At 40.5% G+C, this 13,820-nt stretch overlaps 1 protein-coding gene across 2 annotated transcripts; it reads left to right on the top strand.

Moving 5' to 3' along the window:
- The first annotated feature begins 615 nt into the window (after positions 1-615).
- Positions 616-12,790, top strand: ube2ql1 (ubiquitin conjugating enzyme E2 QL1). 2 transcript variants are annotated; one of them, XM_064347791.1, is made up of 3 exons: positions 616-1,420; positions 1,521-2,191; positions 8,841-12,790. In XM_064347791.1, the coding sequence occupies exons 2-3, from the start codon at positions 1,736-1,738 to the stop codon at positions 8,970-8,972; spliced, it is 588 nt and encodes a 195-aa protein (XP_064203861.1). In that variant the 5' UTR covers positions 616-1,420; positions 1,521-1,735; the 3' UTR covers positions 8,973-12,790. The 2 variants fall into 2 exon arrangements, with proteins under 2 accessions (XP_064203861.1, XP_064203860.1); XM_064347790.1 differs by having other exon boundaries at positions 616-2,191.
- The last annotated feature ends 1,030 nt before the right edge of the window (positions 12,791-13,820 follow it).

Raw genomic sequence — 13,820 nt, 5'->3', positions numbered from 1 at the left:
AATATTGATGTATGTAATCCTATAAATATCAGGGACTGATACTTTAAATGTGTGGTAATGGACTGCGAGACTTCCATAAAGTGAACTATAGTAGCAATCATACTCACGATGAATAAATGAGCGTAGGCTACTAGTAATTACAAACAGATTTTTAAAAAGAATGGTAATGTCTTGAGAGATTCAAGATGAGTTTTACGTAATCTATCGGCCTTCCAATATAATACGATAGCATTGACTTCCAGCTAAGAGTGGTTTGAGTGGGGACAACAAAAACTGGCCAACCAGGTATGTAATGCTGTAGGTTATAGTCTACACTAAATATTTCCACAGCTTGCATAGTATTGTTTACTTTATTTTATTATTTTATTTTTTGGAATAAGTTGGCCTAAGCTTAACACTAACGAAACGAGACACTATATAATTATTTGTTAATTAATTGTTCTTGATGGAGTAGACTGTGGCCCTTACTTAAATCTTTAAGGCTAGGTTGATTCGGTTCTTTTAAAGATTAACGAACCCCGCGTTAGTGCGGTGAGAAGTATTAATCGGATGGCGAAATAAAAGATTCGTCAAAAGCTTTTTCAGATACGACAGCTGATCCATGAAAACCCCAGCCCACTTCGCGCATATATTACTCGGTGCGGGAGGCGTATTTATTCATTCAATCCAGGTACAGCGGAAGCTGTTTTACGTCCCGAGCGTTTGGCTGCTTCTATTTGTGTGCTCCCTTCGCTAAGGATTATCAGATTGGTTCGTTCCAAACAGCATTAGAGCTAGCGCTGCCGCAGCTGCAGTTACATCAAAGCTTTTACCTCTGCAAAGTCAGATCGACTGGAAACTCTGGATTAAACGGTCACGTATTTTTGCAGCCGATAGAGTACTGTTTCGTTACGCGCATTTTTGCGGGATACATTTAAACAGACGTCTGTACAAAAAAAAAACAGTTACCACCAAGGGTAAGTCAATCTGTCGAACATAACCTTGGACAAAGAAACGTATCGTCCATTTAAATTGAGATGTGATTATTTGCGTGAAAAGGATACGGGGACACAGGAACATTTGTGATTATATTTAAACGCAGCGAAGTGCATGAAAAATAGCTAACTGGAGGACGCGAGTATCCTATCCGCAGCCATATCCGCACAACTGCAGTCAACAACATCACCGACCTGTCAAATTTGCTGCAACGAAGAGCCGGGAATTGCACCGAATTGATTTTAGTATCGTTTGCGTAACAAAGTAATTACATAACGTAACGCATTTGACGGAATTGTTATATGATTAGCCAGCTTTATTGTGTAACTTAATTTTCTATAATGGCTTTTGTGCTTTCGTTCTGAGCTCGTTGAAACGATGCACTGAAATCGGGGGGCTTCATGCAATCGCCCAGTGGTTATCTTCAGAGGCTGCAGTAGGCAAGGTATTTTTTCGTCGGTATTAAAGCTAACACCATTCTGGAAATTTAGTGAACACGACCTGAAAGTCAAGCGGAATAATGGCCACTCTTCTACGGAAAATAGGTCTCATTCGGCTTCATGATCGAGACACGGAGGATCCGAAGCATCACCAAGGCTCCCTAAAAGGAACGAAAGGAAACCAGAAAAATAACAACATTAAGCACTGCAACACCAGCAACAACGAGAGCAACATTCTCAGCACTCCTGAAATAAAAACCAAGAAATCGGAGCAATCCAGTAAAGACAAGCCGACCGGTAAGGATAAACAGGGCAAGGACATGAAGGAAAAACAGCAAGGAGGTGGCAAGGCGACCAGTACCTCGCTACCACCGTTAGCGCCGCACAGACAGCATTGCACCCAGGTTCGGACGAGGAGATTGATGAAAGAACTGCAAGAAATCCGGAGGCTAGGTGACAACTTTATAACGGTCGAATTGGCCGACGACAACCTCTTTGACTGGAATGTGAAGTTACACCAAGTGGACAAAGACTCTGCCCTCTGGCAGGATATGAAAGAAACCAACACCGAGTATATATTGCTGAATGTGTCTTTCCCCGACAATTTCCCTTTCTCCCCACCTTTCATGCGGGTTCTCAGCCCCAGGTTGGAGAACGGCTACGTACTCGACGGAGGAGCTATTTGCATGGAGTTGTTGACACCCCGCGGATGGTCCAGTGCTTACACAGTGGAGGCGGTGATGAGACAGTTCGCAGCGAGTCTCGTAAAAGGACAGGTGAGGGTCTTTATTTTTTTCTATGCGGGTTCATGCGCATGTGTCCATAACATTATAATACGATAGGTCCTACATAAATGGTCAAATAGGTAATAAACAACCGTGCTGAAGAGTTTTTTCCCCCAATGTATACAATATCCTGCGCTTTGTGCATACTGCGTATGTTATTTTAGTCAGACTCCCAAGCATACGTGATCACACTGCATGCAGATTACCAGTGGCATAAAATGGTAGGCTATTGCAAAACCTACCGTATATGCTGCTATTTGCTAAGGCGTGCTTGCACTGCAGTGCTAAAAGAGCATGCGTAATCCAGAAAGTACATGGGTTCGTGAGTTTAATGGTGTAAAACCAGTTTTATGTATACTCGCTAGAATGTCAGTCAGTTTCACTCTATTTCACTCTATCCCTGGAAATCTGAAATTCAAACACCCACTGTGATCCAGTGGGGATTTGACATCTGTGTAGTGTGTCTCCTGGGAATTGAACCCATAACCTTCTGGAGCCATTATATTGAAGGAGGAATTGAGAGCAATTGTTAATTTCAAAAGAAAAGACTGAATTAATAGATCATTTTTGCTAATGTGCTGTGTTTTGATATGAGTTTTGAATATTTATTTCCAAAGATCGACAGACTAGTCTTCAAGGTTCCAGTTTCCCTTGGGCAATGCAAAAACTAAGCAGATGTTTTACATTTTTAGCATGATTTGTGAACATTTGAAGATTATTTAAATCCCTTTTTGTTATAAGCATCTAATCAGAGATGCTTGCGTACGTCCTCTCTTCTTCGTTCAGGTTTTGAGAATTCATACCAATGACGCCTTCAATCGTTGACCCTTGTTGTTCATTAGCTGTTGAGTGCCAAGGTATCTACTGGTCATTTTGATTTCATCCTTCAGACTCTGTCACCATGGCGACCCTGGATTCAGTTGCTGTGATCGCTGCATCAGTCAATCTGTGATATATGGTGCATGCATTTCTTAAAATGGAGACTTGTTCAGGGCGCAGACATTTTGCACCTCAAAGCATCCGTTCACTGTGGAAATTTCAGTGGTGCCGAGTTTCGTGAATCCTAGCTGCAATTAAGTGTCAATGTTCCGAGGATTCTAAGCTTCAAACTATTAGTTTTGAAGACCTGAAGGCATTGTAAAATAAGCATTTTCATTAAACAGCCTGAAGGATACATGGAGAATTAACATCATGGCCCTTGTTACAACATCAAACTCCCAGAGGGGCTGAAGATAATTATCTAGGAGTGAAAAGATTGATCTTTTACTCTCATGACAGAGATGAATGCCTGGTAAGCAATAAAAAGCCCCTTCCTTTAATACATATTTTCTCACAAGCTTTTTAATCGCCACACTTTCAAGGAGTTGGCAGTGATTTATGAAAATGCATTTTAGCTGCCATCCTTTCAACGTGCTTGCAGTTCTGTAAAAAAAAAAAAAGGCATTATTTTATCTTGATTTTTCGAATGTGTTTTAGAGGTATCCAATGCCGTTAATATGTTTGGCAAAGGGACGTCATTCTAAAGCTCTTCACACTAATCAAAAGACAGTGTCTTCCAGCACTTAATGTTCTTGACTGAATCCAACTTAACCAGGGTGATGATTTCAACACATAAGGTCATGGGAAGGAGTTCTAAAGATTATGAACATTTTTTGGATATACAGTAAATATAAGGGTCCTGAATTGCATACATAAAATGCAGTAAGGATGTGTTACTTGCCTATGGCTATAATCAATATAGTACACAAATGCTGTTGCCTAGTGTAAGAGTAGTATAAGTATTTCAAAGTGAATACTCAAAGTAGATATATTTTAAAGTATTGAGCCAATTCCTTCATATCAATGGAATTCCTGATGATTTCAAGGTTTCTTTTTAAAGCAGTGGATAGAGTGAACCCCATTTCGAATTGTATTTACTTCTCATTGATTAACACTAATAAATTATTTTTACATTCATTTTAGTGTAAGTATTGTTGGTGGTGTATTTCTCTGACTACATTGCAGTGGTACTTTAAAAATATGGTACTGTAGGAATTTCGAGATATTTTAAGCCTTTCTGGATTTCTTTCTAAGCTACAAAATGATTTGAATAGGAATAGCCTACCTTGAAGTGTTGGTTTTCTTTTTAGGAATGTGGCCGGAACATCATACTTCCACGTATCTTATTTGATGGACAGAGAAATAGGTCTAGTTTTTAACTACATATATATTATTGTGTAAAGGATTTTCAAAATCCAGTTTGTTGTCTATTTGCCTGTTCATGCATTTACAATTTTTTAAATGTTGGAAAAAAATTTAATTTATATATGTGATTGCTAGCAACCCCAGATTGTAAAACATTTAGACTAGGCTATGATTTCTTGGTTCAAAAATGTTTGCATTGTCCATATTTTGAAAACCATGGGCCCAAGATATAAAATACGGTAGCCAATAGGCCTATATTGAATATATGTTTAGTAATTGTTTTGATTGGTACAGTTATATACAATTCCATTCTCCTACTCTTTTTATCATTTTTGTCATTCCCTGTCCTGAAATCATTGTGGTAGCATCTATGAAGATTCTAAGAAACAGACATAGCCTAATCTTTGTATAAATCATTTCTTTGAAAAAGTTCATTTGAAAAGCAGTAACGGTTAAATTCTAAACAAGAAAACAAGACATTTACACCAGTGCTTTCACAAATAAACTGTACGTCATGGTACAGTAACCAGTAGCAATTCCATATTCCACTTTAGTATCCTTGTGTGAATATGTACTGCTAATGTGCCGTTGGCCAGTTGTCATTCAAGTGTCATATTTACAGTATAGTCTTTAGGACAGCTGAGCAAACAATCACAGTGTTGGTGTATTGTGGGCTTTTTTTTCCAATTCCTATAAGCTCAGGAGCATTTGCACGTTTTCTTCCCCCTGAAACTGAGCTATGTTCAATAAAGACAAATGATACCTAAAGCTTTACGTAAATAAATGAAAAAAAGTATTTTACTGTTCTGTTTTTATTTCACACACAAGCCTGATTGGATGTTGAAAGTATATTTTTAAAGAAGTCAATGGGCATTTAAAAACCAGCCCGAGGGGATGTGCTTGTTGAGCATGCAGTACACCAAGCGCATACCAAGGAGTGGCTGATTTATAATTGCTCGCTTTTGCCCAAATGACCACTTTTCCTGGGTTTTTATTTTCCGAAGGAAACTCTCCAGGAGCCTTAAACTCAATTTGGCTTTTAATCCAAAAATCACAGGCTTTGAAACATGATCTGGACACTTCCTCTTGAATGAGTAAGCTCTAAGTATTCTTTCTGGCCCATTAAACTGCAACCTGCTCTGACAGGACCTGGGGCAATAATGGGCTATTTTTGACTCTCCAGCCGTGTTCACACCAGAGCAACCATGGGTCCTTGGCATTCTTGCCTACCAGTGGATGAAAAAACATTTCCATCACAGATGGAGACATGAGAGTGTCCAGTACCTGTCTAATATACATGTTGTGAAAATTTTGAAAAGAAAGGTCAATTTAGTAATAATAATAGTAACATCAACAAGAACAACAATACAGATTGTTTGTTCTTGATTTTATAATTTGGCAATAGGAAATATAAAAGGGCAAAATGTTTATTCTGCTATTGAGGGCGATGAAATGTAAATCTCATGTGCTGCGTGACCTAGTTAAGACAGCGGAAATATTCTTGTCGAAGCTAAATAACATACACTGACAAACCAGGATTATGTAATTGCGTGTGCGAGACCTCATGAAGTGTTGCGTAGGAAATCCATTCTCGCTCACGCAAAACCAGAATGAAGTGATAACAGAAATCCATGCCGAACGCTGGGCTTTTATGTAACGTGCCTTCTCAGAACATGCAGCGTTGATTGATCTCATCGGCTCTAGCCATGGATACTTCTGTCAGTGCGACCCGTCAATGACAGTGTTGGGTTGGGTGAAATAGGATGGCGCAGGAGTGGCAAACGATAATCTGCCAGATGTCCCTTGATTAATCATCCGCTGGCCATACCGCTTTGGAGTGAGAATGCATGGAAGTCATTCTGGCCAAGGTCCTAAAATTGTGAAAAAAATTCCACAAATCGTATCTATACAAGGTGCAGCGTATCTCTATGTAGGATGAGAGAGATCCTCTTTAAACCCATGTCCTGAATGCGTCAAAAGGTTTCTGAAATGCATGTGTGGTGTACAGCTCTTCAGTAGTTTCCCAATCAGAACGATGAGGAGCCACTGACAACTTACTACTGTATTGGTCGATGCACAGCAGCCATTTTGAGCCAACCCATTTCCCTTGCATTGTGGACTTGTGAAGAGGCAGCTCAAGAACTGAAACTAGGGTGAAGGACATATATTGTGGGGCCCGAGCAAGGCAGCCACATCAAGCCAGGACAGAGCTTTCATTACCACTTGATAATGGGGAGATATTACAGAGGGACTTGGCTTAATATCTCATCTGCATCAGATGATGAAAACCTGCATTTGGAGAAATCCTTCAGGCGAAAATAAGCACCATTTCTGTCATCAAGGAATCTGCACAAATCATTTAGCACGATTTCATTAGCCTGTCTCAACTATATTTATGTCAAAATGTTATTCATAACCAAGTAGCTGACAAGCTGTTTGCAAAAGGGAAGAATCTGTTTAGTGTGTTGATTCAGTTGGTGGATCGTTGTCACCCATGGATTTATCTATGAGCATGATGGCTCTGGGTAAAGTTCCCTTCCACTGTACGAATAAGAGATGAATGCTTTGTGCTGATGTGTTTTTGAACCATGAATAAACTAAAGTGTTCATTTTAAAACAACCCAGTTAGACACCTTTTGCATCAATTTTGAAGAATTCTCCTTTTTAGTTGTATGGCCTTGTACTTGTAAAAACTGCCTTGGTTAAAGGCACCTGTGAATTTTGTAATATGCTGCTGTGTCTTTCTGTTTTGCTATTTTTATCCACCTGGTGAGCTTTCTTTTTGAGAGCAGTCAGAATCAAAACACATGCTCCAGTCGCTATGGTTTTGTTGGAAAATATATTTTCATTTGTATGCCCCCCTAGATTAGGTTATTGTAATCACATTCTGTTTCCATGTTCTGTTTCTCAGTGACCTTAAGTCCACTGCAGATATGTGAGTACTAGTTGTTCACTGTATGTATAGTTCTTAAATGTTCCCATACACTTAAACATCTCTGCACAAACAGTAGTCAATAACAAAAAGTATTTCGCTGCAAAGAAAAATAATTATCTGTCATTTTGCAGTCAATCTGAGTAGCTGATGATTTCTATTGCCTGCTCTGTGACTGCTATTTTCCAAGTCATTTTCAGACTTTCTAATGCCTCCATTTTGCCTGTCAGTTTCTTATAACAAATGACTGTGGTCCATTTGAAAAGAACATTACACTTCAGGTGATGGGTCTTTTTGCGATTTGGGGGTCTAATACGTGTGGGGCAATATTTCTGTTTGTGTGAGGGAACTATGGGGTTTGGGGGGGGGGTGTCATTATGAGATTTGTCCCTGTAAGAGGATGTCTAATCATCGTCTTTGTCTCTGAACATTATGAATAATGAGCATAAGAGCATAGTAGCACCAAATGCTATCAGAGCAACACAGCTGGCCTTAAAAAAATGTTTTTTTTAAAAACCGAACTAATTAGCTATTACTTAGAAAAACGAATTAGACTTTGAAAAGCATCAATCGGTAACATATTACAAAATTGACTGCCATTAAATCAGTTCTTTGTTAATGTTTCAAAGAAGTCAGTGGTATTTGACATCAGCTTTAGTGAAAGAATTTGCATATTGCCATGGTAAAACCCTTTTGTTTGTCCTTTGTGGCAACTGACCTAAGACACTGGGTTCGCATCTGCCCTAGATTTCAAAAGAGACTTGCCAAAAGAGTGCTATAGTTTCTATAGTTTCACTTCACAATTATGATGTCATTTCCTTTTATCATGGGGTGTAAGTGCTACCCTGCTTTTTCTGCATTTTGCAGCAAAAGCAAATTTGTGTTGCCTTACTCATTTAGCAATGAATGACCTCTGCTGTACATTGTTCCATTTTCAACTCCTATATTTCTGGCTAAAATATTAATCTCAGTACATATTGTGCTGATTCTGTCCAAATTGTTATATTTTTGAAAAATATTATTGCTTAGAGTTCGTGTGGTTCATTTTTTCTGGGAACATCACATACTGTAACCAACTGCTTGGCCAGTGAATTCTACTGATTTATTTTCTCCCCTCCCATTGGGGGAAACCGATGGACAATTTGTCTCAAATCATTAGACGAGGTGTGCTGTGGTGTTGCTATGGATACTGACTTTTTACTTTTTTCGCGAGCTTCGGCAATGGAAGCCGAACCTCAGGCCATTAATCCCTGCTGACCGTTTAACAAAACGAATGTATTTCCGGCATATCTCCAACATATACACCACTAAACATGAGAAATGAGTTGAGTTTGACAAACTCAGGGGCTCAGTTAGTGAAAGATGCAGGAACAGAACTTGTAAAGGTTAAGTACATATGTGATCACATGTTGCTTGTCTTATGGTTCTGCATGATCATAATGTGGGCATGACTCAGTTTGGTGGCGAGTGAAAAAGAGAAGGAGCGGGTCGAGTCACATGGGATTGTTCTCTCCTCCCTCACAGGGCCGAATCTGCAGGAAAGCGGGGAAATCCAAGAAAGCCTTCAGCCGCAAGGAAGCAGAGGCCACCTTCAAGAGCCTGGTGAAGACCCACGAGAAGTACGGCTGGGTGTCCCCTCCCGTTTCCGATGGCTGAGATGGAGGTCGCAACCCCTCACCCCCCCCACCCCCCCCACCCCAGCCCTGCTCCTTTCCCACCAAACTTTAAAAAGAAAAAAAAGAAGAAAAAAAAAGAAAGCTACCATCCCGTCCCCTGTGCCGCACGTCCCATTGTCGTATTCTTTTGACGTACTCTCATCTAGGTGCCTGTGGAGCACATGGTGACATTTTTAATTTATTCATGAGCAGATGTGTTTACAGGTAAACATCGCCTTTTGGCGGATCGTGTTTCAAAAACTGGATCTGGCCCTGCAGAAGTGATAGTCCTGCTGATGTCAAGACGCCCTCCTTTCAACTGACCCTTCCTCTCTTCTGCCTGATAATTCCTCCCACCAGGCCCTCTGCATTATGCGTGTTTGCCCTCCTCCTCCTCCTCCTCCTCCTCTCTCTCTCTCGCCGTGTTCCAACGCACTGCCATGAACAGCATCAGAGTTTCCATCCGCTGCTGCTCCTCTCATTTCCATGCAAATGAACTGTTAATATTTAATAGACAGGCAGTACGTTCCAGGTTCACTTCTTTTCGCAGTGCTGTTTTTCACAGTTCAATGCAACTTGAAGATTGTAATTTATGTGGAGCTGTGCTCTCTTTCTGTCTTTCTCTCTCTCTCTCTCTCTATCTCTCTCGCTCTTTCTTGTTCTCTCTGTCTTTTTGTCTCTTGTGGCTAAATTTAGACATCACTGTGTTATGTAGATGGTCATTGATTTCCAATGAGGAATTTATTTTGCTTATGCTGAAGTACTGTAATGATAAAAAAAAAATGGCAATGAACCACTCCTCTTTGTTGATATTATCATGCATTTTGGAGAAGACAAAGAATATGAAGGTCTGATGATTTAGATACCAGATGGCTGTTGATTGTGGATCCCAGTTGGTGGGATGTACGTGTATGTGTGCGTGTGGGAGTGTGTGAGCGAGAGCAGTCGAGCATGTGGGGCTTGACACAGACATGCAGATTCATGAAATCGGTCCCTTAAAAACAGTGTATGAAATTGGCTTGTTGCAGATTGGTATAAGCTCGCTTTTTTAAAATTACACTACTCAACTGAGCCAAGAAGAAATTGGCCTCAATTAGCACCTTGGAGGTGTTGTTACATGTGCTTTGTGTTTTTTTTTTCCTTGCTGTGAAATGGCACAAAAGCTGGTAGCTTTCCAGGAGAAATGGAGTCTGTAATAGGCGTACCGAGCCATGTCGTTGTTGTTTAATGGTGTTGTGCTACACTGATTCTTTCACTCTCTTCTTTTCTCTGGGTAGTTTGGTGGCGCTAGTGCACTGTTTCCTCGCCTGGCTTTCCTGTGTAAGAGCTGTGGTAGTTGATTAAAGAGAGCTGTAGAACAGATGGCTGGGTGGCAGTCGTGTTCATTTCCAATGCTAACTGCGGTACCTGCTGCCACTAACCGTAACGGACGAAGATGGATAAGACTGACCCACAGGACATCTCTGTACAACACGAATGTGAGTCGTGTGGGAATTTGATTGATGTGCCAAGAGTCTTGCATGAGAAGCCTCGGGTTTTATTAGGTGCCCCTTGGCAAGATGGCAAGATGAAGGTGTCTCTCACGCAGGTGCCCAGTTGGCTCTAGACTCTTAATTATGCATTGGGTATAACTGTGCAGACATCTACATAATAAAGACCCAATGCCTTTATTTTCCTATAATACATTGGCACAGAAAGTAGTCTTTCCATTTTGCCACACTGTCAGACAATGAGATGACAGGATATGTTGATTTTTAAGTGAACAACTTAAGTCACATCACTTTTCATATTTAACCAGCATTCAGTCAAGCCATTAAAAGATTATGAATTCATTTAGAATAAATGTAGAATAAGTATCCCTTCAGGATGTTTAAGCCCAGAGTTGTTGCTCTGTGTTCTTGGGAACTCAAATTATAACATAGCGGAAAAAACAATTTAGCATCAAGTCCTATGTGCTGTACAGTGCGATTCAATTTTGCAGAACATTTTTTGGCACAGATACCTCATTTGAAAGCCTTTCTCTGAACCTGACTTTATATCATGAAATGTGTGCAAGGTCACGCTCACTGCTAATGAATAATTGCCTTGACATAAAACATGATGTCAGCTGTTAAAATGTACAGGTGTTTATATTAAAGACTCTCTGGAGTCTAGCATAATATGCACCAATGTTCAACATTTTAAATGCAAAGAACTTTCATCTGAAATGGCTCAATTTTATTTTTTCCTTTTTTCTTTGGGCCTCTTCAATGTTCATTGACCTCAGTCCCTACTCACATGGTTCGTACCAAAGAGGGTAGGCGTCATTCCGCTATGACCTGCTCCACCTTCACTCCGCTCCTCTTAACTCCCACCTGCAGCCACAAATGGTACAGTCTGCAGCCACAGACACAACAAAACGCCATCATTACCAGCCCAGCTCAAAGGTGTCACATCAAAGATCTTCCATCCCCTTCATACGTCACATAAATCATCCTCTTTGATAATCTGAATTGCGCTGTGCCGCAATGCCTCTCAACAAGCAGATAGCAATTCAGCAATGTATCACACGCCATGTCTTTCTCCCATGTCATGTGCCTGTCTTTGTTTGACGGAACACTCGGCCTCAAACACTCAAGGAGCCTCAAACCCAGAATGCATTGCACGGATGGAATATTTGCCACAAAAGCACCTCCGGGTGTTTTGTAGTTTTGAATGTCACAACTGAAGCTGCTAATGATATTGACATTCAAGTGGAAAACATCCCCGGCATTTACATTTGTTGTCCTTTTGCCCTATACCTGAGTTGACTGGTGTGACATTAGGCAAGAGCAGTGTCTGTCGATGCGCGAGATATTGCTAAGTCCGCCAAGCCGCAGTGCGTTTTTAGATGTGCGACTCATTTTTCACTATAAAAATATGGGGGAGACGGTGAAATCCTAACCCGGGTTCTTCCCAGACAGTCATACATTGTTCTTTCACATGAACTACAAATGCTCAACGTAACAAATATGTATCTTTAGGCTACTGTGTCCTTGCATGAGAATAGTTGTACAGTATCATTTTACTGAGTTCACACAAACAGGAAATCAAAATACTGTGTGTGTGAGGGCCCCTTAGGCCATAATGTACTTTAATTTTCATGAATGATCATTTTGCAGTATCTGGTATCTAAATACAAGTCATTGCTATGGGTCTTTTCCAGATTCTGTATGGGCCGCCATTTCAAAAGTGAGTGTGCATTTCTAAGGACCTGTGCTAGGGGATGCTATAATATGATAAATTATAATAAGTCAAAATGTCAGAATAAATGGGTGTTTGCTGGTTTAGGAGCATACTTTTGTGATAGACTTTAGAATGTTAGTTCTGCAGAAACTAATTGAATTAATTGTCCAAACAAGTGAGATGATTCTGTTATCTTATATCTGCATGTGAACTGTGATTGTTAGCTAGCTATCTTGTTTTTAAAAAAAAAAAAAAATGAAGAAAAATGGGGAAAAAACTGCAGTTCCTGCTTCTACTTTTTTCTTTTTTTTCCCGTCTTGATTTCTGTCCAAAATTGTCACGTTGTGTTATTATGAATGTTTGTGTTTTAATTTATTTGTGGTTTGCCAAAATGGAGTTTTTGGAAGCATGTCACAGGTATTGTCACAGAAAAAAAAAGATATGTACCTGAACTCAGTGGAGTCTGGTGTGTGGGTGACTCGGAGCCTCTTCATTGTGTGGAATAAAGTAGACTAAGTGTGTTATACAGGCCTCACTTAAACACCGCAGGCCAGTCAGAGCAAAACCAAACATGAATGTGCAATAAAGTTAAAGGCTCATTCAACCCTGTAGAAACATATTGCATTTGTTTTATTATTAATGATGTTTTATTCTATTTAGCCGATGATTGAAAGTATTATCCCTGTTCAAGCTGTCCCGGTTCACGTTTTTATTTGGTACCTACTTCAGCAGCCTTTGCCTGTGTAAGCACAAGGTTTACATCGTTTGTCATCCTTGTTGTCCTTTTTGTCCTCCCCTTTAAACTTCTTTCAGGAGTTCTTTATCTGTTGGGTGGTGGTTTGTGGCACATTGCAGCTATGACCAGTGTCTTTCTGCGTGCACCTTAGCCTTTTAAGTTGACCCGCACTTCTCACAGATTTGTATCAAAATGGGTTTAACTAGGACTATACACCATCCTCTTCATCCTCCTCTTTTGAGTGCTGCCCCATTGCTGTTTACTGAGAGTTCTGACCCGTGTCATCTACTGATGCACTTGGATTCAAATGGCAGGGTGACCTAGAGGTGATTATTAACAAACCCACTGCTGTCAGGTTACTGTGTGATGGTAAGAGCGCACGACAAAGAAATGCTTTGAGAAAAAGAGCTCGCTGTTGCCCTTTTCAGAAATCGAGATTCGGGTGAATCTCGGCATCAGAAGAGGGCCAAAGGACGCACCATTATCCCTGCCAGTGCACAGTCCTGCTCTTCTGGAAGACTAGTCACACACCTCGGTGGATCGCTCTTGGCTAGGGCGGGTTTGGGTGCTTGGGAAACGGGGTACACTTAGACTGCACTGTGAAAATGTGGACATCTGTAATCTGTTCACAAGGCATTACTTCTCAGGCAGTCTTTTTTATTCTTTAAATCAGTCTTGACACCTGGGACCCACAGCCTATTACAGGCGTTCTGTCTCTCAGAATTGTCTCAGATTAATCCCTGTGCACACGTGCGCTCACGCACACACCCACACACACACACACGTAAGTAGTCAAGTCGGTCACTTTGGGATTTGAACAGGCTTTACACAACTTGTAATTTGGCATTCTGTGGACTAATAATGTTGGAGTCCAATGGATCTGAGTGTTGCTGCTATCAGGTTCCCACA

The sequence above is a fragment of the Anguilla rostrata genome, chromosome 8 (assembly GCF_018555375.3).
Source record: "Anguilla rostrata isolate EN2019 chromosome 8, ASM1855537v3, whole genome shotgun sequence".
Classification (NCBI taxonomy): Eukaryota; Metazoa; Chordata; class Actinopteri; order Anguilliformes; family Anguillidae; genus Anguilla; species Anguilla rostrata.
This window is presented reverse-complemented; position numbering and strand designations above follow the sequence as displayed.

Coding starts and splice junctions, on each gene's coding strand:
- ube2ql1 (XM_064347790.1), top strand. CDS start 1,496: ATGGCCACTCTTCTACGGAAAATAGGTCTCATTCGGCTTCATGATCGA. Junction 2,192..8,840: donor CGAGTCTCGTAAAAGGACAG/GTGAGGGTCTTT, acceptor CCTCCCTCACAG/GGCCGAATCTGCAGGAAAGC.